Consider the following 27,748-nt stretch of genomic DNA (forward strand, 5'->3'; position numbering starts at 1 on the left):
TGTATCATCATTAATGAGGATATACATTTATTCCAAGTGTTTAAAGTGTGAATGACCATAGTGCCATAATCAGGATCACTGATTGAGATAACTGCCAATACCTGGTTTGGTGGAGTTTAATGCTATAACATGATCTCTGACTATCCTTAATTCATTTATATTTGGCTCCTTTCTAGAGTCCAAACATCATTTTGTTTCTAATGTTTGTGATCTCTTTTTGAGTTTAATTTACTGTTGCAGGGTTTTCTCTGTGTGCTCTGGGTTTCTGCACCTATTGAAAAAAGATTTCATACGGAGTATAGATCTATATACTGTACATGCATTGGACCAAGCAACAGTTGTTTAAAAGAAATAAGATATTAGACATTGTGTGCTTTTGTCACTGTTACACAAAAGGTCACTCACCTACAGTGCCTTGCGAAAGTATTCGGCCCCCTTGAACTTTTCGACCTTTTGCCACATTTCAGCCTTCAAACTTAAAGATATAAAACAGTATTTTTTTGTGAAGAATCAACAACAAGTGGGACACAATCATGAAGTGAAACGAAATTTATTGGATATTTCAAACATTTTTAACAAATAAAAAACTGAAAAATTGGGCGTGCAAAATTATTCAGCCCCTTTACTTTCAGTGCAGCAAACTCTCTCCAAAAGTTCAGTGAGGATCTCTGAATGATCCAATGTTGACCTAAATGACTAATGATGATAAATAGAATCCACCTGTGTGTAATCAAGTCTCCGTATAAATGCACCTGCTCTGTGATAGTCTCAGAGGTCAGTTTAAAGTGCAGAGAGCATCATGAAGACCAAGGAACACACCAGGCAGGTCCGAGATACTGTTGTGGAGAAGTTTAAAGATTTCCCAAGCTTTAAACATCCCAAGGAGCATTGTGCAAGCGATAATAATGAAATGGAAGGAGTATCAGACCACTGCAAATCTACAAAGACCCGGCCGTCCCTCTAAACTTTCAGCTCATACAAGGAGAAAACTGATCAGAGCTGCTGCCAAGAGGCCTATGATCACTCTGGATGAACTGCAGAAATGTACAGCTGAGGTGGGAGACACTGTCCACAGGACAACAATCAGTCGTATACTGCACACTGGCCTTTATGGAAGAGTGGCAAGAAGAAAGCCATTTCTTAAAGATATCCATAAAAAGTGTCGTTTAAAGTTTACCACAAGCCACCTGGGAGACACACCAAACATGTGGAAGAAGGTGCTCAGGTCGGACGAAACCAAAATCGAACTTTTTGGCAACAATGCAAAACGTTATGTTTGGCGTAAACACAACACAGCTCAACACCCTGTACACACCATCCCCACTGTCAAACATGGTGGTGGCAGCATCATGGTTTGGGCCTGCTTTTCTTCAGCAGGGACAGGGAAGATGGTTAAAATTGATGGGAAGATGGATGGAGCCAAATACAGGACCATTCTGGAAGAAAACCTGATGGAGTCTGCAAAAGAGCTGAGACTGGGACGGAGATTTGTCTTCCAACAAGACAATGATCCAAAACATAAAGCAAAATCTACAATGGAGTGGTTCACAAATAAACATATCCAGGTGTTAGAATGGCCAAGTCAAAGTCCAGACCTGAATACAATCGAGAATCTGTGGAAACAACTGAAAACTGCTGTTCACAAACGCTGTCCATCCAACGTCACTGAGCTCGAGCTGTTTTGCAAGGAGGAATGGGCAAATATTCCAGTCTCTCAATGTGCAAAACTGATAGAGACATACCCCAAGTGACTTAGAGCAGTTATCGCAGCAAAAGGTGGAGCTACAAAGTATTAACTTAAGGGGGCTGAATAATTTTACACGCCCAATTTTTCAGTTTTTTATTTGTTAAAAATGTTTGAAATACCCAATAAATTTCGTTTCACTTCATGATTGTGTCCCACTTGTTGTTGATTCTTCACAAAAAATTACTGTTATATATCTTTATGTTTGAAGGCTGAAATGTGGCAAAAGGTCGAAAAGTTCAAGGGGGCCGAATACTTTCGCAAGGCACTTGTATAAAGGCTGAGCATACAAAGGATGATTATTAATCCAAAGCTTCAGCCTCGGGTCACATTTGATCAAACTGAATGTACCATGAGCTCCTGCACAGAGCGGCTGGACCCTCGGATCTGTTCAAGCCTTTACAAACACGTTAGAAGTATAAAGCAGTGATTTAGATGTGATCACAAAGAGTGATTAATTTACTTGATATGATATTCTTATCTCACAGAAGAAAATGTTAAGATTAATTATTTGTGCAACTTCAAAGTTTGAGAGCATTGCTTTGATTTGTGTGATCTAAATACAAAGCTGATGAAATGAGATAATGATGGAAATGCATATTTTAAAGGTCTAAAATACTGAAAGGAATGAGTAAAGATGGTTTTGTTCTATTTAAAACCTAAAGCATAATATAACATTTTATAGTGATAATAAAGTCACACGATCACTCTGTTTTAATCTCAGCTCACTTACCTATAAACCTGTGATGAATAGACTTTGTCACCCTGGTTGAGCTCATTAGCCCAGTGTGTTTCCACTGGAGGGATTTTTGTCTCCTGAAACCCATGGAACATGATCCTAATTACTCCTCTTAGCCTCTCGTTTCTTTCACAGCGTCACTGCCACCTTGCACGCTCTCCACTTTAGGGTTTTCATTTGTGTTTCTAACCCTTAGAGGGGTTTCTGTGGGGGTCACAAGACTGTGGTTGACTCCCTTTGCCCCTCAGTGGCATCCTCGGCTCTAGTGCCAGTCTCCCCTCTTAAACACACACGTGCACAACAAAAAAACGAACAAAGCCATTGAGAGGGAGTGAGTGTGAAACCAGAGCCAGTGATAACAATCTGGAGCTCAACCTCTGACCTGTCATCAGGTCAGCACTCCAGCCTGTTGTCAGCTCTGCGCTCCCCGTGCTCGTGTTACAGCCACTCGCACTACGAGGTGGGCAAATGTCACACAGTGTTGTGTAATTGTCATTGCTGTGGATTTGTACCTTTCATGGCCTTCTGATTTTTTTTATTTATTTATTTTTGCATTAAGAGTAATAAATGAAACAACTTTAAACAAAAACAAACTGTCTGATTTTGTAAAATGTGAGATTTATATTGAAACCTTTAAAACCAGCTAAAACTATTCTTTCCCGACATTATCGATACATAGATTGGTAACAAAAAAAAAAAAATGAATTCACTAGTATTGAAAAACAAAACAAAAAGGCAAACCTCTGTGATACCATTTGTAATGAAAGGCTGCCAAATGACGCTTTGGTGCATTTCAAAATAAAATATTGTAAGTGAAGTATTTATTTGTATTATACCTTAAATATACCGTGGCTGAGTGGGAGGGAGGGTCGGACAATAACCGAAGAGTTGGGGGTTTGAATCTCGCTCTATCCAAGTCATTTTCATTGGGCAAGGCACTTTACCCACATTGCCTCGTATGAATGGGTATTCTTGTTCATGAATGTCGATGGTAGTCAGAGGGGCCGTAGGCGTGAAATAGTAGCCACGATTCTGTCAGTATGCCCTACAGCAGCTGTGGCTACATTGTAGCTTACCGCCATTGGTATTATTGATGTGAATAAATAATGGTTTCTGTAGGCGCTTTGTCTCCTCGAGAAAAAGAGTGCTATGTGCAGTAAATCCAAGCTATTATTATTATGATTATTAACGTGAAAATCTGACTGAAATCCGAAAGCAAAACTGTCGACTAATGCATTCCATTTCTTTTCCTTCAAGTTGTACTTTACCTGTCGATCAATTTAGTAAATATTACAATGTGAACTCAGTTACTGTATCTTTGCCTGCACGTGTGAACAGACATTTTTATTACAATCTTCTAACTGTTCCAGGTGGGAACTGGCAGCCATGACTACAAACAGCAACATCAGCAGGCCCATCTTCTCCTCCCACGGCTGACGCTGCTGAATGTGAAGCAGAAGGAAGCAGAACTTTGTATTTGGACTCTTGGCCTTCATCTTTATCTTCTGGAGCTGTTACCAAGTTGTTGTTGTTGTTGTTTTTTTACACCTTCTACGAAAAGAAAACTCATGACTTCCACCGCACTGTGGGCGCCTCCTGCACAAAGGAAAACTTTAAGCATTCAGACACGCGTGGGTCAGAATAAATGATCAGCTTGTTCTCTTCTTTCAAGCCTCGTACGAAAACCAATCAGCCTATGATAATCATAGACTTCTAACCTTAAGCACAGAAGAAGACAAGAATTTGAGCCAGAGAGCTAGAGCGAACCTTTCTGTTGACGATGTCTTCCTAACATCACACTCGACAGATGTTGCCTCAGAAATGTACAGTACGTGAATCATCTGTTGAAGAGATGAAGAGACTCAGATGGGCAGGAGCTCACCTTTTTATGCTCTGGCTTTTTAACACGATAACATAATAATAAGCAGTCAAGTCTAACTTATTGCAACAGTATTGTACTGTAACGAAGAGATCCGTGTCACTGGTTCGCAATGCTTGTCTAACACAATGCTTCATTATCACCTGGTTTGTGTGTCTTTAAGGTGATTTGCAAAAGAATAGAAGTTGGCCTTTTTAAATATTTAAGTCTATCTGCCTCCCTTAACACCAGTAGGACCTTCCAATCAAACGCGGTCTTTTATCCGGGAGTCAAATCCTTGTGAGAAATGCTGCAGTGTTTTACAGTACCATTAACCCCCGCCCCCACACACACACACACACACACACACACTATTACTTTCTCTGTGCCATATTGTTATTGTTGAAGGAGATAATAATGCGCATAGTAGAGGATCTGCACAGTTGCAGCAGGTACACGTCATCAGTTGTCATTAGAGGCGATTATCACAATCATCATAATGACCATCATTCAGTTCTAGACAATCCTATCCTGTAATCTGAATTCTTTGAGTTTGTTCTTCATAAGAGTGACAATAATGAGGTATGTTTGTGTGGATTTGCACCCAAAGTGAAACTAAGCAGCAGATTTTCTAAATGCAAAAGGGCTCCAAAGAACCCTGGTTCTTTTCCTGGTCCTGGTCTAGTGTTTGAATTTTTCTCAACAATTATTACAAATGTATGAACAAAAACTTGAGAGGTTAGTGGTGAGTTTTTTCCAACACGTGTCCTTCCTCTTAAACAAACGGGATAAAATCTAGTCTGGGTGCTAGTTCTACTTGCTGGTTAACACGATCAACTCAAGCTATAATGTGGTTTTAACTGGTGTCAGTTGGAGATAACTTTCAGACAATCTTTGTTTGGCATACCGTCAAGGACCAGAAGACTTGAACTTCTGACATTTTTTATTATTAGTTGGTCCTGAGCAGAATCAAACCCCAAGTATGAGAATATTTACTGATAAACGATTTTGGACCAAATGTACTGCTGCTGCTGCTCCTTCCTTGCATCCTCTCAAGTTCCTGATGAGCACCGTAGCCTAAAAACCAGCAGTACTCTGAGTCCCAAACATCCAAATCCTATCAAACTGTCTCCTACACATGTGGGCCAGTAGTATTACATGCAATGTTTACAGATGTGTGTACGTCTTATAAACCAAGTCTGTCGGATGAAGTGCACTAAAGGCCAATCATGGTGAGTTCATCCTTAAAGAGAAAAAGAGAGTCTGACTTTGACGACCAGTAGTGCCAATGCCATTTAGTGACTAACACTGTCTGCACTCGCGCGCGCACACACACGATACACACATGATAGTCTTTAAAATATGCTCACTCTGACAGTTTCAGTTACTGTATCTGTGTTCAGAATTAGAAAAATATATTAATTACGCGACCGACCTCAAGTAACCATACACAATGTTTTGTTTTTTTTATTGGTGTGTTGTGTGAAAGTTGGGGCTTGTTTTACGTCAGATTTTTGAGTTGCATATAAAGGCAACGAGTGGTGATGGTTTTTATGGCAATCTCTTCAGGAAAGTGAACTTATGTATATGCTGATGTAATCTAAAATGACAAATAAAATGAAATGCACATCAAGTCTCCTCAGTGATGCTCACTCAAGCCCAATTATGTGTTTACCATTTTTGATGCACAAAAGCCACAATGCATGCAGCGTATTGTGAGAAATGTTATTCCTAAATCTGAGAGATGTCGTCGAGCCTTGACAAAGAAATCTCTGCCTATTCATAAATGCACTTTCCCTTTTACTGTAAACAGAACTTAACTAATTCAAACACTAGAATGGGTTTATACCCATAGATCTGTGTGACATCACATTGACTATAGTTAAATGTAACTATTTATTTACTGTTACACAACGCTCCAAATCTAGTTTAGTTTTCCAAAGAGTCTGAATATTATTTTGTCTCGATCTTTTTCAGGTCCTTGCATGATGTAAAAATGATTAAATGAGATTATTTGATCTTTTATATCTTTGTTATTAACAAGCCAGGTAATTTTGGCAACCTATTGTTATCCTAAATGTTGTTCTTTTGAGGAAATCCTACTTCCCATGTCCGAATAATCTCTAAATTTTTCACAAAAGGCCAGTCTCATGATAGATTCCATCTGCAAAAACAGGCCAATCATCCTAAAGGTGACGCTACAGCAAACCTCTAAATATTAGAATTTTGAAAATTCACAATAAATCTGCCATATATGCAACATAATTGATATTTTCCAAATTATAGCCCCAACACTGAATAAAACCTTTGTACATTCAAACTTATTGCAAATTATGAAGTCCATTACTCTGTTTTAATCACAAACTATAAAATGTATTAAACCTTTTCTTACACAATTTCTGCTCAATTGACAGGAAGCTTGCGACAGCTCATCTTTAAACTGTCCTATACAAACTCTCCACAATGATATTAAAATATTTAACAATAATTGAGCCTAAAGTACAACATGTTTGACTGTAAATGGTCATGTAAACATATTCTTGCAAATTATTGCTTAATACACTTTCAATTTTCATTTAAAAAAAAAAATGACAAAATTTTGCAGTCTTTGTAGGATATGACATCACATTTTCACTTGTGGAGCAAATAATATTTTTTTAATTTATTTTTTTAATTTTTATAATAAATCATCTCCATCCTCTAGATGCAATTTGTTTGTTTTTTTCTCTTAATAACTGAATTTTTTTGACAGCCCTTTGAAATCTGCCTTAACACGCCAGCAACTGCTCTTGTTTTGACCATTGCTGCACAGCAGATATTATTTTTTAATAAAGTTCAAAGAACATATCTAAAGTTTTATAAATAGTGTTGTTCCGATGCCCTTTTTTGGTCCCAATGCCATAACCGAGATCCAGTTGCATAGTATCGGCCGATTAAAAAAAAAAAAAAAAGGTATGACCTGTTTTTCTTCCAATTCTTAAGAGCTGCATACTCTCTTGGATGTAAAAATCATTGCTATCATGGCTTGGTCTGGCACTGCTTAAACATTTGTGAAACACACAGTAAATGCAGGAGAACTTTTTTATTGCCTACCTGGTATGGCTGACAAATGAATAAACTCTTTTTTCACATGTCAACCACTGAGTTACGTGGCAATGCAAACACTTTCTTCCGTTTGGCGGACTGGGTATTGAACGTAGTTAAATGCTGTAATGGTAATGGTGTGTTAATAGTTAGTACTTGCCGACACCGATTCAGTCTTTTAGTGCCGTATTGGGATCTCTCCCGATACTAGTATCGATATCGGCACAACATTACTTTTAAAGAAGATCAGAGACTTTGGACACTCCAGGGGTTTGTAGAATGAAGGGATCAAATTGGGGTCGTAAAGCTTAGGTATTGCAGGATGGTTATTATTTCCTGCTGCAGTGTTGAAAATCATTTCTGGTGGTAACCAGGCCGATGAAAGCCTTTTCTTCAAAGTGAAAATTGAAAGAATTGAGGCAAACTGCAAACTTTGTCATAATTTCTGATGTTGTATTAAATAATGTTATTCAGGGACAGATTTCTTTACATTTTACATTTTATTTTTCATTGTTTCAGTTTAACCTGGATAGAAAACAGATCCAGGTGCATCTAATAAATACAAATAGAGCTGAAGGCTGCTATCAAAGTAACCTGGGCTTTCATTACACCTGAGCGGAGCCACAGGTTGATCACCTCCATGCCACGTCGCATTGATGCAGTAATTCATGCAAAAATTGGCCCAACCAAGTATTGAGTGCATAGAAATGAACATAGTTTTCAGAAACCTGACATTTCAACACTGAATTTGTCAGCCTTAATAATCAAAATCTCAAGTAATAAAGGCTTGAAATAATTCACTCTATGTGTCATCCATCAGTCTAAATCAGTGGTTCTCAAACTAGTTTGGCTCAAGTACCCCCTTTCTATTATTTCTTAATCCAAGTACCCCCTTTAGTCCGACTACAACATTTTGCTCAGAATTCTATGAAAAACAACTCTACAGCATAATGATGGTATGAATGAGTGATAACACACATTTTAAAGAATATCTTTTTGTAAATAAGAGGAATGAAACAGCATTTAGTTCCTCCTAAGTACAAATATTCCTACAGTTTTTATCATTTTTTGTCATCTCCCAATTAACACACCTCTTGTATTTTCAGTTCATGTTTTAATCAAGAACGTTTCCATCATCAATATTAAGATTTACAATTTCAACTTGAATAAACATTATATAAAACCCCATATTATGAATGCTTTCATTAGTTAATTTTCCACTCTCAAGTACTCCTGTAGTGTCATTGCGTACCCCCGTTTGAGAAACACTGGTCTATATCATTTAAGAGTTTCACTTTCTGAAATGAGTGACAAAAAAAAACACGTAACTTTTGACTTATATTTAAATTTTTTTTTTTTAGATGTACCTGTTCATATATTCAAATTGGGGGATTTAGTTGCGATGACATGTTCACAAACAATGTGGTAATTCCAAACTATTAGTATCTACTCATCTGTGGTCAGACACTCTCATTGTTTACTGATGTCTCCTCTTGAAGCTACTAGTAGTTACGAGGTCTTTAAAGTTTGCACCTCTGCAGCTTCTGCATACTGATTAAAAAACCAGCCACGTCTGGTACAGCCCCCACGTCTGTGCCTCACTGGGCACATGGAGGAGTCCTGGTGCCACACACACCCCTGTTACTGGAGTCACCCTTAGACCACCTCATTTCACATGAGTCTTGGGAGGTTGAATCCACCCTGGTGCAGCATCAGAGGTGGCCGAGCAGTGTGTTCCCGTCTGTCACCGGCCGCGTGCTATAAAGCTGCTGTTATCTGTGGTGTTAAGTGCAGGCCTCAGACGTAGGGTCAGCTTAAAGTGAAGCAGCAGAGACACAGTGTCCCGCCTGGTCCCACCGTACACAGGAAGCTGGCCTGTGCTGGGTCCCCCTTGTCTGGCCCCGGAGCCCCTCTGCACCAGCAATGCAGGCGCTAATGCGGGGAGACACTCAGGCAAATGATGCTCTCATTTCCCCTCAGGACTCAGACAATCCCCACGGTCCTTCAGAATCAGACTGAGGATTTGTTCTGAGTGATTTGTTTTGTCTTCTCTATCCATATCGTTGTCCAGTCCCCTCCATCAAGTTCGAGTCCTCTGCTCACAGCATCGATGAGGCTGCGAATTTGGGAATATGTGAAATTAGTCTTTTGAGGACAGAAAAGTGTAGCACGTAACTCAATATTTTGCTAATGTTGTCATTTTGATAACCAGGCAGCAGATGATCGTGTAGTGCCTAGGTTCCCAAAGTGGGGTACGCAAATTGTACGTGAATCAAAATTAAAAACAGCGTGACAACATTCAAAACTAGACTGTAAATTGACCAGCAGTCAGGATCCTACATGCATTGTCACAAATTACACATGCAGAGCCCCATGATGTAGCCTCAGACAGAGAAACAATCTCCTTAAAAAAAAAGTGTAGATATAAAATTCAGCCAAACATTGCAGAGTTTTGTGCATCCTCTCAACGTCACCCTTCTCATTAAAGTTGTAGTGACTTTTATTTCACAGTTTCAGGGTGATGGATATGTTGTATTACTGATATATGTTCAATCAACAAATGTTTGGTAGAATAATAAATAGATCTAATCCCATCACATCATTTTTTAAAACATTTTATGGATCTTTCAGGGATGAACTTTTAAACATTGTGAATTGCTCTCTTCTCCTTGCAGCCTTTAAAGCAGCTGTGGTCAGGCCCCCTTCTGAAGAAGAGCAATTTAGATTTGAATGATTTTAACTATTACAGACCAATATCCAACTTACCATTTTTAAGCACAATTTTACAAAAACTAATTTTTATTCAATTGAATGACTTTTTAGCTGATTTTAATATTTTTGAAAAGTACCAGTCTGGTTTTAGGGTGAACCACAGCACAGAGACTGCCCTCCTCAAGATTTTAAATGACAGTGTTGGTTCTACTGGACCTCAGTGCCGCTTTTGATACTGTAGACCACACAATTCTTTTAAATAGACTCAAATACCAGGTGGGCCACTCTGGTGCTGTTCACAAATGGTTTTTATCCTACCTCACAGACAAGGCTTTTATAGTAAGTTTGGATGTGCTCTCCTCTAAGGTCCCTAAAATACCATGTGGTGTGCCTCAGGGATCAGTTTTAGGCCCTGTTTTGTTTAATCTATATACTCCCTCTTGGTGATGTCATCAGGAGGCACAGAGTGAACTTCCACACAGCTGAATATCTCCGTGTGTCCTGATGACACCAGTCCAATGGAGGCTCTTTTTAACTGAATTTTAGATATTAAATCCTGGATGGCAGAAAACTTTCTCCAGCTCAATCAGGACATAACTGAAGTTTTAGTTCTTGGTCCTGAAGCCCAGAGAGAAACTTTTACCTAAACTTCAAACAGCATCTTTGATTCCCTTGAACAAGTTAAAAACCTGGACGTTGTTTTAGACTCTGAGCTCACTTTTATCCCTCACATTAAAAACATAACAAAATTAGGTTTTTATCATTTGAAGAACATAGCCAGAATCTGCCTCATTCTCTCTCAGGCCAACATAGAGACGCTAATGCATGCTTTTATCATCAATCAGATTGACTACAGTAATGCCCTGCTTTCTGGTCTTCCCAAAAAGACTATTTCAAGTTTACAGTTATTACAGAATTCAGCAGCACATGTCCTGATGAAGACCAGGAGGCGGGAACACGTATCACCCATTTTAAAATTGCTGCATTGGCTCCCCATGTGTTTCAGGATCAATTTTAAGGTTTTCTTACTGGTTTTTAAGTGTCTTAATGGTCTTGGGCTTTCTTAACTTTCTGAACTACTTTTACCATTTGAGGCTCCTTGAACCCTGAGGTCCTCCTGTACTGGTCTTTTAATGATCCCTACAGTCAGGACACATACACATGGTGAGGCGTCGTTCCAATTTTTACGGCCCCCGTCTGTGGAACAGTCTGCCGGAGAACCTCAGGGCTGCAGAGAACGTTCATATTTTTAAGAACAGGCTCAAGACCAACATTTTCAAATGAGCTTTTAACTAATTATTTATTCATTTTCGGATTGTTATCTTTCATGTTTCTGTTGTTATCTTTTGTGGTTTTTATAGTTTGAGTAGTTTTAGGATAGTCTTTTTCTGTGCAGTTTTATGTTATCTTTTATGTTGTTCTTATAGTTTTAGGATGGTTATATTTTCTGTTATTTAAGATTACTATCCCAGTGTTTCCTCGGAGGGATTGATTTTATTATTTTTTAATTCTACATTATTCCTCAACAGGATTGGTAAAATTCAGGGACAATTTTCACTGTAGGGCTACATTTTATATGATGATACGTTATTATGTTTTTTAAGTGTGCAGGAGTAGGGGGTACATGGCTTCAGGTTAAATGTCTGTAGGGGTACGGGACTGTGGAATGTTTGGGAACCACTGGTGTTGTGCACGTGTCAAACTCAAGGCCTGGGGTCCATATCCATCCCTTTAGAGAGCATCAAATTTGGCACGCTCAAAAAAGTAAAAATGATTGAAAAAAACACAAAACATTTAGGAAATTTTCAACTAATTCAGTTTATATCTCTGCCCCCCCAAAAAACAAAAATTCAAATAAAACTCACATTTTTTGCAGAGCTCGGTTTTCCAGTTCTTATTTCACATTTCACAGTTTCAATCTCAAATTGTTGAAAGAACTTTCAATTTTTCCATAAGCTGGCAAATTTTCCTCAAATTATTCTAAGAAATTCCTCCAAATTCCTAAAATAAGGGAAATTTAGGTGAAGATCGTGCAGGGACTGATATACTCACATATGTTATCATTTATATATCATTTATACATGAAAGAGCAAACCAGGGCACATTAATGTTGAATTTGTTCTTTTTCCCACCTAAATTCTGTGGCCCACTTAAGGTCAAACTGGTCCGTATTTGGCCCCTGAACTAAAATGAGTTTGGTTATCCCTGCAGAAATAGGTTGGTGATTTTTCTGCTAAAGAAGCCAGTGTTTGCCATCATTATCTATCTCAGCTTCAGATTATTGTGTAAACTATGCTACAGTATGATGCAGTGGTGTAAAGATCTCATTATAGTGAGGACGTGTTCTCTGGGGCGATGAATCACGCTTCCTCGTCTGATATTATGATGGACAAGTCTTTGCCTGACTCTGACTATAAAGAAAAGCTTTGTAGAGGAGGATTATGATGTGGACATGTTGTTTCTTCAGCTCCTCAGAGGCCATGAAAACGATGAATTTCTTTTTTGCTCCAATCATTGTGGGAACAGTTTAGGATTGACCTTGTGCTGTTTAAACGTGACCACACAATAATGCACAAAGTCCATGAGGACATGGATGAGGGAGTTTGAAACTTGCACAGTGCTGATGAATTGAAGTGGAGACAGTCAGCCAGGTCTTCTTGTTCTAAATTAGTGTCCAACCTTGAAAATGTGCTTGGAAAAAAAAAAAACCCACTCTCCTGAACCTTGTAGGCTGTCCTAATAGATTTGAAGCTGCTACAGCTGCAAAGTGTGGGTGGACATCATATAAAACTTGATTGATTAGGACTGCAATGACACTCAACTGTTGGATGTTTGTGAAGGCAGACACATGAAAACATTTGACAATATATGCAGCAGCTGTAAATCACTCATGCTCCACTATATAAACTATGTAATCTATATTTACTATAGTATGCAGTGGTACCCAATGTGGTTGTTGCGGCGTATGTCAACCTGTTGCGGCGTATGTCAACATGTTTTCTTTTGTAAAAAAAATACAGTACTATCAATATATACCAGTGTGATACTGCGTTACAGTAGTTCATAACATTATACAGTGCATCACACTACAGCCTAGACTGTATTTATGAATCAATTGGCTAATTAGGGATTGTAGAAAATACAAATAAAAAGCACACAAAAAAGATTTGCCCAAAAATATAAAGTTTGCAGAGTGCAATTCAATATTTCAAGGTTTGAAAAGTTATTCTTGAAGCTCGGTGTGCAAAACAATACCCGTTTTAACCGTGGTCAAATAATGAATAGTTAATATATCAAATTAATGATTAATTTAGATGTCAAAAACATGATAAGTGTGTGTGGCTGGTCAATGAGGTGGACTCAGTAGATACACATTCACTGTGAATATAGAGGAATTTGTAAAATAAAACAAAAACATTTCCTAAATTAACTGGCGCGCCCCCTAGTGGTCTAGGAAATGTATTCACCTTAAATCCAATGCTTTATTTTAAACCAGGCTTAGACACAACAAAAGGAAGTGTCGACACTGTGTCACAGGACAAACATGGACACCTTCACATCCATTCCTGAAGAGGAGACGCCAATAATCTAACATAGACCCACATAGAAAACCCATGCAAGCATGGGGAGAACATGCAAATTGCTCTTCAGCTTATGAATGACAGAACTGAGGGAGCTTCTTCCAGTGGAGCTGAAGTGCAAACCACTTCACTTCCCCATCCTGGAGAGAAGATCAACATTTGAACAATGTTGATCAATAAATACAATATATATATATATAGATTATTACGGGTGTCACAAGTCGGGGTTGAGGATGAGGAGGACCCAAGTGCAGAAACGGGCTGCAGGCAGGCGTAGCATTCATATTTAGAGTCCATTTTAATGACAAACACCAAAATCCATGAAGGAGGCACGAGGAAAACCGGGGAGCAGGGTACAAAACACAGCAAGACACAAGGAGGGTGACATTTCCAATGAACCAGCGATAGTTCCAACTCCAAACACTCAGCTAAATAGTGAGGGAGGCTTGATTGGGAACGGGCCACAAACGGGTGCTAAACATGAGTCAGCTAATCACTCACAATTGAAAAAACAAATTTGTAACTTGAAGGACATATTTTTGTAATTAAAGAAATGTTTTTGTTTCTGAAGCATGATGTGTTTGTTTGATAGGTACGTTTTTTATTTGCAAAACAAAATTAGTTTTGTGCATTTGTGAGGTTTCGACATTTCTTTGATTCCAAAGATTTGGGCTTTTAAGCTCACAGGTATAAGACAGCTTTGAAAACGTCTGCTGCCACCCTGGAGGATTGTCTACATATTGCCCAGATCAACCATTTCCCTGAATCATGATTTCATACTTGGTGTCAAGAGTCTGTTATGATTTGACCCCATTTTAATTTTCACAGCAAATTTTTATTTAGTTTTAGGTGTACCATTTTGACAAAAATACAACTTAGTTTTAGTCATCAGTTTCAGTTATTGTCTAGTTTTAATGGAACAATGAGTTAAAAATTGCAAACAATCGGCATGACAAATTGTGAATGTGGTTAAATTGGCAAAAATAAGCATGAAATATGGTGAAAAGAGGTTAAAAGTGACAATAATGGGTCAACATGTGCAACATTAGGTGGGAAAAGTGCTGGAAGGGGTTTATAAGTGCTGAACATTTTTGAAAGTGGAGAAAATATGCAGAACAGGCTTTGAAATGTTATGAGGAAGTGGCAGAAAAGGGAGCAATGTAGCAAAAAATGCATTAAAAGGAGCAAAAATATGGCACAAAAAAAAGTTATGAAAATGGAATGAAATATGGCAATTTTGATGTAGCAGAAAAAGGGTAAAAATAATCAAAAATGGGCCCAAATTGTTCAAAAAATAGTCTTAGTTTCTTGCAGGTATAGCGACCCTATCCCAGTGTCTCACGACCCCCAAGGTTGAGAAATCCTGTTCTAAAATATGTGATTGCACATTTTGTTATTTTTAGGAGTTTTGAAGAAGTTCATATTTAAAAACCTTATTTTTCAATAATTGTTATAAAAAAATAATAAAAAAAAACATTTTTATAAATTTTTCTAAAAAAAAAAAAAAAAAAAAAATTCTAATTCTAAAATTCTAATTTTCTAATTTTTCTAATTCTTCTTCTACATTTTTTTTTGAAGACTTAAGAAAAAATAAAAAATAAATTCTAATTAATCCTAATCTTCACCCTCTCGCTACCAATTTTAATAAAAGTTCAGTTTCTCCATGAATGGAATCAAATCACATTCATTCTGACACACGTGACATGCAGATCCCATTACACTGTTTCCGACTGCATCATCATCATCATCATCATCATCATCATCATCATCATCATCATCATCATCATCATCATCATCATCATCATCATCATCATCATTTCCTGCTTGTGATGATTTACTGTGTTGTGGTTTCTGAGCACCTCTCCTTTAATCCTCCAGTGTTATTCCAGGACTGTTCTCCAGCCCACTCCTCCTCCTCCTCCTCCTCCTCCTCCCCCCCACCACCCCCCTCTCCACCGCGTCACAACAACAAACTTTAGCCCGTGTGGAGGGTTGGCCCTTCCTCCTGAGCTGTGGCCTATAAAAAGAGGGACAATCCCAGTGTCAGACACTCACCATCATCATCATCATCATCACCAGGAGGAGGAAGAAGTAGAAGAGGAGGAGGAGGAAGAGGAAGGCCCGATGTGGAAACAAGGGTTTCTGTTTTTGCCTCGTTACGAGTTTTAACCTAAAGGAAAATATTCAGTCTGGGTCAAACCTGTGTTTTGCACTATTAAAAAAAACAACCAAAAATGTCATTTTGGTGCAACTCCTGCAAATCCTACGAGCGCTCACCGTCCGCCTCTCATCATCATCATCATCATCATCATCATCATCATCATCAGTCTGAGGATCTACAGCGATCACCGAGCACCGGCAGGTTCAGGTCAGTGAAGTCCTCCTCTCTCTACTGCCTCCATATCTTAGTGATTCACATAAATACATAGATCTACAGTCAGGATGCTCTCATCACATCACTTAGTAAAACTCTGAGTTTCATGGTTTAGACACGTGTGCAGCATCACTAACAGTTATACAATGATTCTTTGTAAACTCCATAAACCTCAAGACATTATAATCACATAATCACACAATAATGATGTTTTTTTTAAATAGTATTTAAAAATGTATGATAAAAAAGGCAATTTAATGAGTGTGAATGTGTTTTTTACCTGTTGGTTGAAGCTTGATTGCTGAAAAAAAAAAAAAAACATGGGATGGGATGGGTGCAAACTCCACATTTAAAGGTCCTAGTAGTGTTTTTCAACCTTGGGGTCGGGACCCCATGTGGGGTCACCTGGAATTTAAATAGGGTAGCCTGAGCTGTATAGTAATGAATTAAAATAAAAATAAATAAATAAAAAAAACCCAACTGATTTTCAATTATTATTCTTCTTCAATTTAAAACAACACATGATCCCAAACAACTGTATTCTGTATTTTGTCAAATAAAAATGTAGTTATTATTATTATCAGTAATCTGAGCTGGCACCACTTGTCACTAATCCAGGCTACTCTGTATTTGTTTGTAATACAGTATAACAAACATGATCAAAAAGTAAAAAAAAAATGTCTTAGGTTTGGCGTGAAAGTTCTTGATATGAAAATGGGGTCACGATCCAAAAAAGTTTGGGAACCACTTTGTCCTATAGGTTCATTTTGGGAGACAACCCCATGCCTCTTTGCTGTTCTATGAAAAACAATTGTAGTTAAATAATTATGATAATAAATCTTAATAATATATGTCGCACAGTGGCGTTATAGGACGTCTGCCTCACAGAAAGAAGGTGTTGTGTTCAAGCTCTGGGGTGGACACTTTAATCCTTTCTGTGTGAAGTTTGCATGTTCTCCCAGTGCTAGCGTGGGTTTTCTCTGGGTACTGCGGCTTCTTTACACAATCCAAAAACATGACTGAGTCTCTAAATTCCCTTTGGAAGTGAGTGTGAGTGGTTTTCTGTGTGTTGTCCTGTGATGGACTGGTACCCTGTCCAGGGTGTACCCCATGCACCTAATACCCAATGAGCTGTAGATAGGCACCAGCCCACCCCTGCGACCCTGAAATAAGGAGCCAGTGGGTCAGAAAATGGATGGATGGAGTTTCAATAATATGTTATAATGATAGTTATAATTTTCTTTTTAATAATAATATTCAGACATTTACAGAGGTTACCAGTGCATGCATGTAAAAATAAATATTCATTTAGGATTTATAGGTGACGCCCCCCTGCTAATAATAACATCCACTTCTTTCTGGGATCATTAGCTTCTGTTTGTGGACCTTCTCACACTATATAAGGTAAAGAAGGAACATCTGAAGCCCAGCCTTTACTATTGTGTGCAATGCTCATACGATAAAGCCCTGTGAGCTATTAAAGCCACTGGCTCTCTATTGATGACATCAGACCTGATCACCGTCACACAGTCTATTGAGACCTCTCGATACTGCCGCAGAAACGATTACTCTTGTGTTCGCTGTTTCCATAGAAACCCTCTGGTGTTCAAAGCTTGGGCTTTGAATATCATTGAATTAAGTGAGACAAAAAAAACACATCCTCTGCAAACTCATTCTGCTTCATGTAAGGTGCAGCGAATGGAAGTTTAGTTCTACTTCACAGAGTGTATACAGTAGCTCTCTGATTTTTGACTTGCATCGCCATGTTCTCTCACAGATGCACCAAAGGAGCATCCAAAGCTCGACGGGACCAGATCAACCACGAGATCAGGAACATGCGTGCGCTCTTGCCCATTAGCCAGGAAGAGCAGGAGCGCCTGTCCTACCTTCACTCCATGGCAGCCATCTGCACCTACATCAGGAAGTCTGTAGTGTTCCAGGGTAAGTCTTCACTTCGTCCACTGAGCTGATGTCAAACCAACCTAGACCTCCTGCACTGAGGTATGAGGTGAAACTGGGACTAAAATCACTTTTTCCTTGTTATTTGAAGGGCTCCCAGCTGGAGATGGTTTGAGCTGCTCTTTGCAATATGAAACTTTTCTCCAGGCCCTGCACGGCTTTATTCTGGTCACCACCACACAGGGAAGGCTGGTCTATGTGTCTGAAAACATACCTGAATTTACTGGGATTTCCATGGTCAGTTTTCCTAGTTTTTATCAACTAAAGAGCATTTTTTTAAAAAAATTATTAATAATAATTCATATATGTGTCACTCTTTTCCCAGGTTGATGTGCTACAAGGAGAGACAATATATGACATGGTGGAACAATCTGATGTTGAAATCGTTAAATCAAACCTAGACATGGAAAAGGACAAATCCTCAGGTAAGAAATAAGTCCTGAATACATTTAAAACAGCTGAGTGATCCAAAATGTACAGATATAGTCATAAAAAACTGAAGCAAATTATTTAAATAAGCCCTGTTATTCCATTAAGAAATGAAACAAGTCTTACTGTAATGATCAACATACACAATGTTATTCACATGTTTCTTGGAAAGATTGGATTTTGGAGAGATTCCCAACATGATCTGTGGTGACGCTACAGTACTTTTCTTTAGGAGGAAAACAGGCTAGAGTGCAATAACAAATGCATTAAAGTTATTGTAAACTTTAAAAACAAAAGGGACGTAAAAATAACTAAGAAATAAAAAAAAAAACTCTTTCTTTTCAAAGCATTCAAATACAGCAACATCTGTTTTAGTGCAAACAATAAATAAATACATTTGTAAAGTTTCTACATGCAGTTTACCATATTTACCCATGAAAGCAAAGCATGCAATACAACTAAATTTCACTAATTATCCTGAGCTAGACAGAGTAGATAGTAAGCAAATAGCTTTTAAAGTGCACAGCCATGGCATATTTAGTTCCTTTATGGACTTTTTAACTAATGGTAATATGTTAATATTCAGCACAGTCTGCATGTTACTGTACCTGTTTGACTCCCTAAGGAGTTTAAAGCTATATGTGTGAAGACAAGTGCTGGTATCGATGCTGGTGATTGTAGATATCATTTTATATATAGTTTTTGGGTCTTTACAGGCATATTGGGAAGGGGAGCACTGTGTGAATGAATGTATATGAATGCAAACTTGACATTTTGTGTTTATGTATGTATTTGTGTGTATATATCTGATAAATATGTATATGTGTGAATATTGTAAATGTGTATCTATCTATATATATATAAGTCTTCTATAGTAGATAACAGTCTTACTGTTATATTTACGTATATAGTACTATTTTTAATACAGAAAGACAATTATAATATATAACTACTAAATATTGGAGAAGGGGTAGGATTCAATAAGTTTACTTCTTCCTACCCCTTTTCAGGCATGCTAATCAGATGTGATAAATGTATGTATGTTAAGTATGTGTGCGCCTAATTAAACAGTTTCCATATTTTCACAAGATTATAATTTATTTTATTTATTAACATCAAATGGTGTATATATTTTTGTATGTGTGTCGGTATAGGAATATTTGATATGTGTTTGATTGCACAAAATGCATTAAATGTCACATGCCTAAAAAAATAATACATTTTAATGTTATGACTTTTTGAAAGCTATTCAAAGAGCTTAGGAAATAAGGAAACATGTAAATAACACGTGTTTGAGTCATGTCAATGACCTACTGGTACTTGATTATCCATCAAAGTGTAACAAGGGGCTGCAATGTTGCGTCGTCATAAAAGTTTTAGTGTCAATTAGGTTCCTGTAACATTCTTATGAGTTTGTGATTTGTTCCTTTCTCAGAGCGCAGCTTTATCTGCTGCATGCAAACCTCCAAGGCCTTTAAGCTGCTGCACGGCAGCTGCTGCTCACTGACGGTCAGAGGAAGCTTCCGGAGCCTCCATCAGCCCTCGACCCCCACTGAGGCTCTGTTTGTGGCCCTGTGCACCCCCACCGTAGACAGGGTGCCTCTCACTCACGCTCACCTCTGTCAGTGCTTCACTAGCAGCCACAGGCTAGATATGAGCTTCACTCAGCTGTCAGACAGGTACAAAAAAAAAAAAAACACACTTTCTAATCTCTGATGATAAAATTAGACTTCTGATGAAACGTTATTCCTTTGCAGTGTTGCTTATTTTTTGGGACATGAGGCAAAAAATGTGATTGGACGATCGTGGTACAGTTTTGTGCATCCTGAAGATCTGATGTTGAGTGCAGATTCCCATCGAAGTCTGAGTAAGCATTAAACCTGATGCACTAATGGGATTTTAAAGAAAGTAAATCTCCACACTGTAAAGAACCCAGATAACACACATACATCTCGCCGACGTCGCCACGATGAATTAAGTTGCATCGGCGAGACGCATTATGGAGAGCGTTCGTTCATTGGGCAGACGTCGCGGCGACATTGGCGTTTGGCCGATGTTTGGACGATAGATTAAAGATGCTCAGCACGGCCTCTCTACAGCTTATATTAACCTTTATTTAGCTCGGATCATTCAATTAGTATAAATATCTCCATATCCATAGTCGAGAATTTACTTAAAACTGATAGAAATATAGCAATATCACAACAACAACAAAACAATATACTACCACTAAATAGCTTATTGTGTGTGGACAAAATAAAGAGACACAGTTCATGATCAAAAATGTATTTTCAGCAGCATAGCCAAAAGAGCCCCAGCAAGTGACATTTTACAGTTCTACAATTTTATTAGTGGTATCACCGATTTTTGGGGGAAAAAACATAAACATAAAATGACGCATTAGGAGTAGAATGCCGACGCACGATCTGAAGCATACATTGGCGAGACGTATGCGTGCTATCTGGGAATAGTAGGTTGGCTTTAAACATATATGCAAACTCGTCACCTTAAAAAGATCAATTAGATTTGACAAACTTATAAGTTAATCAAATCTAATTTATCGAACTCAACATACATTTGTTTTTTAAGGCAACAAGTTTGCATAGTTGTGTTTATTGCTTCTATTGCTGATGCAGGTAAAGTCAACATTTTATTCTTTGCAGTGCATATCTATGTTTTGAGAGTACATGATACTTTTTTAGCTGCTTGAGTTTGTACGTATTAATTATCTTAACCGTAATTTATTCTTCCAGTTCAGGCAGATGAAGGCGTTCAGGTAGAGCTGGTTTTGAGGTTCCAGTGCATAGATCTGTCCTGGACCTGGATCTATATTAGAGCTGACAGAGACTCAGAGAACCAGAGCATCAGTTGCACTAACTTCATTATCAGGTATATGAATAATAAACTGACAGCATGTCTGTGTTTAATGCATTGCAACACGTTTCTAACAAACTCGTCTGATTTTCGCAGTGACACAGAAGCAAAGTTTCTACGGGATAAATTAAGCAGTAGCACCAATGCCTTCAGGTTCTCACCTGTGCCAAATTCATGTGAAGCATCTTCACCTGCATCCCGGCCTCATGTGCAGAGTGCTAAATGTTTAAAAAGGCAGAGGACGTCGGACGGACAGAGAGAGAAGTTGGGGGTCAGGGTCAGAACAGAGTTAGAATGGGACATGTGTCACATAGAATGGAGCTCCTCCTCTCCAGGCGACAGCTCTCCTGTTTCCCAGGGACACATCTCTACATTTTTCACCCCTCCTTATAGCCCCGCCTCCTCCAGCTCCATTTTCCATTCAGAGGAGCTCGACCATGACCTGCTGATAGACGTGCACGAACACCCAGATCAGTTAGTGTCGTCCGCTGAGAGCTCTCCGTCCTATTACCCGTATCCGGAGGCAGGCCTTACCTGTCACCCGTCCCCCTCCCACTCCCTCCCCTCCCACTCCCTCCCCTCTCCTGCTGCTGAGCAAACGTATGAACATGGAGCCTTCGGAGAAGACGCTCCACTCGCTCTCCTCTCCGCCTCATCTCCGAGCTATGATTCCCAGCCTTGTACAGCCAATGCTCGATTAGTTCCCGACTGTCTGTCTGTGTATGACATGTGTGAGAGCCCAGTGGACTGTGCTCTGCATCCAGATGACCTTGTTATCATTGAGCAACCACAGGAGAGTGCCTTGATGGAACTGCACCATGTGCCTCAGCATACTGGGCTTCAAACCCCTAACCCGTCCCCTACATCCACAGAGCCTAACCAGTACAATGAGAGGGAACAGGTTGAGATCAGTATTCTGGCTCAGCAGATCTCCTCCCTGGCGAGCAGCTTTGACATGAACCACCGCCTGAATCAATCCCTGGACCAACCTAACACATCCTGTGCTTTGCTGTCAGCGAGCCACTGGCTCCATGATCGTCCACATTCCCTGGAGAAATCTCCAAAGTATGAGCTGCCCCTTGATTACATGTTCGACTTCATCCTGAAAGATTTGGATGTTCCCTCAAAGGAAGCTCCACACATCTACCAGCAGGGCTCAGTGGGCAGGACTGGGCCCATTGACCTGGAACACCACCACCACAACCCTGGGTTGCATCAACTCAACCAACACACGCACAGCGTCTTTTTGCAAGGTAATTTCACAGTTCATATCAGTGATATCAAACATAGTAAAGCTGTACTAGTGCTTACCTTTGGAGTACATGTACTAAATGTTGGTTTACCAGTACGAGTACACTCTACTAGTGAAGTAAAAGGTGTCACCAGTAAGCATTGTATTCTAATAAGGGGGCGGGGAAACGCAAATTCAGACTTGTCATTGGCTTCTGGAATTTAAAATTTTTCTGTTAATACTAGTAAACTTAAAATATGTTCCTAATAAAATCTCAAATCTTTAATAGTACTATTTGTCTACTAGTAATTTTGTGAGAAAAATTTTTGATTTGGCGATACATCGTGATATTTAACCAATTGATTATCGTATCGATTCAAAAAAATGTCCAAATAAGTTTTGTTAATCATGTTTTTTAATGAAAAAACTATTTAATTATGCTAACGTCTGCAAAGCAAGTAAATGCCCGGCCACTAGGTGTCAGTGAACCACATCAGACCTTATTAAACTAGCTCACTCCTCAATGCATTTTAGATGGAAAAATAAAATAGAATGTTGAACTTTTTTGAAAAATGTAATTCGACAGTTTGATAAACACACCACCTGTTTTTGGATATTGGTACTTGAATTACAGTTAGTTACCATTGAATTCTTTTTAAAAAAATAAATTCTATTTCATACCATTTTGTACTTGTAACGGTGAAATTTGTAATCATTGACATCGCGATATATTGCAATGTATATCATATTGTTTAGTAGTGGGATATATCGTATTGTGACATGCAAATTGTGAATAATATTGTCAGATTCATGGCAATGCACACCCCTACTTACTAGTAGATGATTTTATTTTACTACTAAGGTCTACTCTTGCAAGAGTGTGTACGTGCACTAATAGTACACTCTATAGTAGTACTGGCACATTGTTTTTAGTCTAGTAGCGGTACTAGTAAAGCCAAAATATTATCTAGTAGTAGTACTAGTATGTAATGCACATTAAGTAGGGATTATTACTAAATCTAACACCCCGATTGGTTGTGATATTTTCAAAGGTCAATGGCAAACCTGAATAACCCCGCCTCTACATTAGCATATAAGGCTTACTAGTGATACTTTTACTCTTTCGTAAAGTGTAAACCAAACTGAGAACATGTATTCCAAAGTTAAAAACTAGTAGAGCCTAACTATGGTTGATATCTAATTTATGCTTCCCACACACAAGATGCCATTTAGCTAATTTCCTCTTCTGCCTCCTTTCAGATGGACTTGTGGAAGAAAACCTGAACTGAAAACAGTCTGTGACTTACTGTTCAATCACATGTATGACATATTGTCAGGAAAACCTTCCTTGGCTGGACTTTAATGAAGAATGTGAGAAAAGACACTTAAAGCAGTGATTTCCAACATTTTGAATTCTACACATCAAACCATTGAAGAACCACCTTGCAGCATTATTGTGCTACCTACTGACGACTAGTGATGACTAGTTATAGTAGTTACTCTTCCAATGGATTCAGCATCCATCTTTTTTTTTTATCTGCAGTAAAACAGCTGCTGTGATAATGACAATAACACATCTTTGGATTAAGTTTTAAACAACTCACCGAATGCATTTTTTCTATTTATCTCAGACATTCACAGGTCTAAAGGATTTTTTTTAGTTTTTTTATTACACACAGCTTCTCCTCACTAAAACGACTGAATGTAGAAAACAAACCTGCCTCTTCATCTACAATTGTTGATGTCTTTTACGTTCTATAAAGGGTACTTTAGAAACGTCTCTGACATGACTTCAATTCAAGTAAAGGCTTGTTTTACTTGAGCGTTACTTGTTTTTCTTTTCACTCAGTTCACCATTGAGCACTTTAATTTATATCCATTTTAACAATGTTCAGAATTGTGTTGATCAGAGGAATGTAAGGCAGATCGAAGCAAGCACAATCTGAATGAGCCAAAACGTTTCTGTATTATTGTAGTTTTTCGGTGCCTTAAACCTTACAATTTGTGCTTTATTTCACTTTGTCAAGAAATAATTATTTGTCCCCCCTTGATTTTATCTTAATGCATTAAATCACAATCAAAGCCTCTTTTAATGCAGATACAAGTTGTGAAGTTCGAGCATTCAAAGCCTACCTCAATAGTGAAGCTTGTCACATTCCAATAAATGTATTTTTTTTTTCCCATTTTTTTTTTTTTTAAATTAGTTACATTTGTAAACCACTGCTTTATTTATTTTCAATGCCTCATGAGCCTGATAATAGTATTAACCATCCGACATGTGTTTTCCTTTGTGTATCCACATGGTACTAAAAGCGAATGATTGTTACTGTGACTAAACTGTACTTTGTTTCAAATGTTGAACAAATAAAAACGAATCAGATTTTGAAAAATTGTGGTTAGCCTTTTGTTATATTGAAACGGGAAATGTATTTATTTACGTGTTTTTCATGCGTACAATTGTTTGCTGTGATGTCGACACCTGGGAAAGTATTAGATAAGCTGAATACACACGTGCATTATATGCCTATATTGTAGATGCACTATACTACTACTGTTATAGCGGTGTAAAACTCTTCTACATAAAGTTTACTGCACCAGCAGAGAGCACAGTCATAAGATTCCAAATTATTTTTTGTTTTTTTTAAAGGGATAAACATTCGCCTTTTAAGCTCCAACATCATCTTCAGCTTGTTTCTGTTTCTGACTTTGTGGTTTGATGTTACTGGTCTTATCAGTGGTTGCCTGCTGTGTGTGAAAACTAAGGAGGGGCGACGAGAATGAAACAAAACAGTAAAATTCCAGGCCATAAAAGCAAAACAAGTGCTGAAAAGGTGCGACAAATCACCCAGAAGAACTGGGAGAACTTTCAGGGTTGGATCCAGAAATAGCCTTTCACATAACATGATCATCTTCTGCCATTATTGACAAGCATCAGCTTTAAAAAGCTTTGACGGTTATTTATCTATATTATGTAAACAACTGGTCCATAATCAACATTTAATAACTAATCTGATACAATAGACACATCTCGCATCTACAATCTATTGGGAAACACTTTTTATTAAGGTTTAAACACTGTAAGTAAATGATTATGAGGAACATTACATTTTACTATTTTAGTAATAAGTGATGCATCCATGACGATAACCAATCAATTTATTAATGCTTAGTAATGTTTGAATTTCTAATCATCAATTATTGCTTAATAATGCATTAACTGGTGGTTCATGTTAGCTAATACATTCTAATAATTATTATAACATTATTAAGCTGTTAATTAATTTTTAATAATGCCTAAACTAATGTTAATTAAGGGACCCTTATTGTAAAGAGTTACCGTCTATTATACGTGTCAAACTCATGGCCCGGGGGCTAAATTCGGCCCTTTGGAGCATCCAATTCGGCCCGCAGTAATTTTTAGAATTAAACTATTGAAAAAATTAAAATTAAAATTCTCACAAAATCTTTACATTTTCCTGAAATTATTTCATAAAATTTCTCGTTGGGACTGATGTTATGTATACGTAGAAGTGCAAACCAGGGCACAATAATGTTGAAAGCACTCGTATGGCCGTGAACGAAAATGAGTTTTATGAAAAACAGACAAAAAACAATGCTACCTTAGGACACGTGCACAGTGAATTCAAATAGGTGTAAATGAATACTGCCAGTGGTAAGATGGAAATGTGTTTAAACACAATCTAAGTGCATGAGTGATGCACAGGGGGCACTGCAGCCATGCAGATGGTGCAGTTATGGCACTGCAGACCAAAGCCCATGGTTTGTTAGTTTGCTTCATGCAGATCCAAACAGCCACTAGATGGAGTGATAGCTCCAAAAGGCCTTCAATGATATTCTTACTCAAAGAGCAAGGCTGCAGGTGGAGGGAGGGGGTAGGGTTGTGCATGCTTGTGTGAGAAAATGAGAAAACAAAAGGACATCTTTCACTTTGCTCATGGGCAAAGAGTCCAGATGCCTCGTGCTACCTATTGAGACCTAATTAAGAGAGAGTGAAGTTTGTTGAAGGGTTCATGGCAAATAAAGCTCCTAACAAGTCCCCACATCTGCTGCACTTTCTTCATCATCCAGAGACACCACCATGGCATTTGTTCACACAGAGCCATCACATCTCACCGTCACACTTGGCAAGGACTCTAATGTCTCAGCAGATTGAGGAATTCAACAGTGCATGAGGATGCACGTCCCTGTAGCAGTGTTTGCACGGTGATCATTTGTTCAGACACAACTCAAAACTAAAGTGTTGGTTTGTCAATAATTGGTGAAAAGAAAGGGTATAATCAGAGAAAACAGGCTTAATCTGAAAAAAGATGGAGAAGTATAATTTATATATTTACAGGTGAGAACAGAGCAGACACAATTTATGCTCTGCAGCAAAGGTTTTATGAAAATCAGGTTGAAATATGATTATCATGAGAAACTTAAGTTTAATCAAAGTTCAGATTAGTGATATGTGATTACAGAATCTCTCCTGGTCCCGGTCACACTGCTCTAAGCAGGTATGATACAAATCATACACTGGTAACATTTGCCAAGGTCTCTTCTCAGAAACTCTGTCATTGTTATGCTTAGCGCTATCGGCAGCATACAAAACCCTGAGAGCACAGAACAACTACAGATTAATTGGGACACACACACACATGGAAACCTCTGAATCCTAGACCGGTCTGCCTCAAAAACCCTTTGATCAAATAAACCATGTGTCTGCATCTGACCAGTAACCCTATAACTTGACTCCGTCTCATTTCATTCAAAACGACCACAACAGTTAGGACCTGAGAAAGATATAAAAATGATGTGTCATTTTTTGTTTTTCCAATCTGTCTTTATTTTTCTGATATTTGGCCTAATTACAAAGATGTACTAAATACTACGTGTTGACTTTCAAGATCTAAAAAGAATGAAAACACTTAAAACAGCTGCAGGGTCAAAACTGGATCACATTATTGTTTTACTTTATGAAGGAATTGTTTTTCTCTAATCCCATGCTCTGATTGGGAGTGATCATATCCACTCTGAGAACTAAATTTACAATACTAAACTTCTAAAAGGTCCTCCTCATGTCACAGTTTCTCCATACATACAAAATACATAGAAATGCAGTAAAAATATACATGATTAAATATACAGTACTTTGGGTCAATT

General features: G+C 38.2%; 2 protein-coding genes across 2 annotated transcripts in view; both read left to right on the forward strand.

Moving 5' to 3' along the window:
- The window catches only part of klhdc3 (kelch domain containing 3), a 34,730-nt gene extending 28,690 nt beyond the window's left edge, over positions 1-6,040 (forward strand). Inside the window, exon 11 of the mRNA XM_028469410.1 lies at positions 3,854-6,040. Within this exon, the coding sequence (XP_028325211.1) occupies positions 3,854-3,920 (67 nt within the window). The 3' untranslated portion in view covers positions 3,921-6,040. The remainder of the gene's footprint in view (positions 1-3,853) is intronic.
- A 9,725-nt stretch (positions 6,041-15,765) lies between these two features.
- On the forward strand, positions 15,766-23,943 carry npas4l (neuronal PAS domain protein 4 like). Its single transcript, XM_028469207.1, has 9 exons — positions 15,766-16,086; positions 17,870-18,033; positions 18,143-18,288; positions 18,377-18,476; positions 19,916-20,159; positions 20,238-20,347; positions 21,234-21,369; positions 21,451-22,607; positions 23,846-23,943. The coding sequence occupies exons 1-9, from the start codon at positions 15,953-15,955 to the stop codon at positions 23,872-23,874; spliced, it is 2,220 nt and encodes a 739-aa protein (XP_028325008.1). The 5' UTR covers positions 15,766-15,952; the 3' UTR covers positions 23,875-23,943.
- The last annotated feature ends 3,805 nt before the right edge of the window (positions 23,944-27,748 follow it).

The sequence above is a fragment of the Gouania willdenowi genome, chromosome 15 (assembly GCF_900634775.1).
Source record: "Gouania willdenowi chromosome 15, fGouWil2.1, whole genome shotgun sequence".
Classification (NCBI taxonomy): domain Eukaryota; kingdom Metazoa; phylum Chordata; class Actinopteri; order Blenniiformes; family Gobiesocidae; genus Gouania; species Gouania willdenowi.

Bases quoted from the DNA above. Each gene is read 5' to 3' on its own strand.
- npas4l (XM_028469207.1), top strand. From the start codon at position 15,953: ATGTCATTTTGGTGCAACTCCTGCAAATCCTACGAGCGCTCACCGTCC. The intron at 16,087-17,869 runs GTCAGTGAAGTC...GTTCTCTCACAG, and splicing joins CCGAGCACCGGCAGGTTCAG to ATGCACCAAAGGAGCATCCA. The intron at 20,348-21,233 runs GTAAGCATTAAA...TTATTCTTCCAG, and splicing joins AGATTCCCATCGAAGTCTGA to TTCAGGCAGATGAAGGCGTT.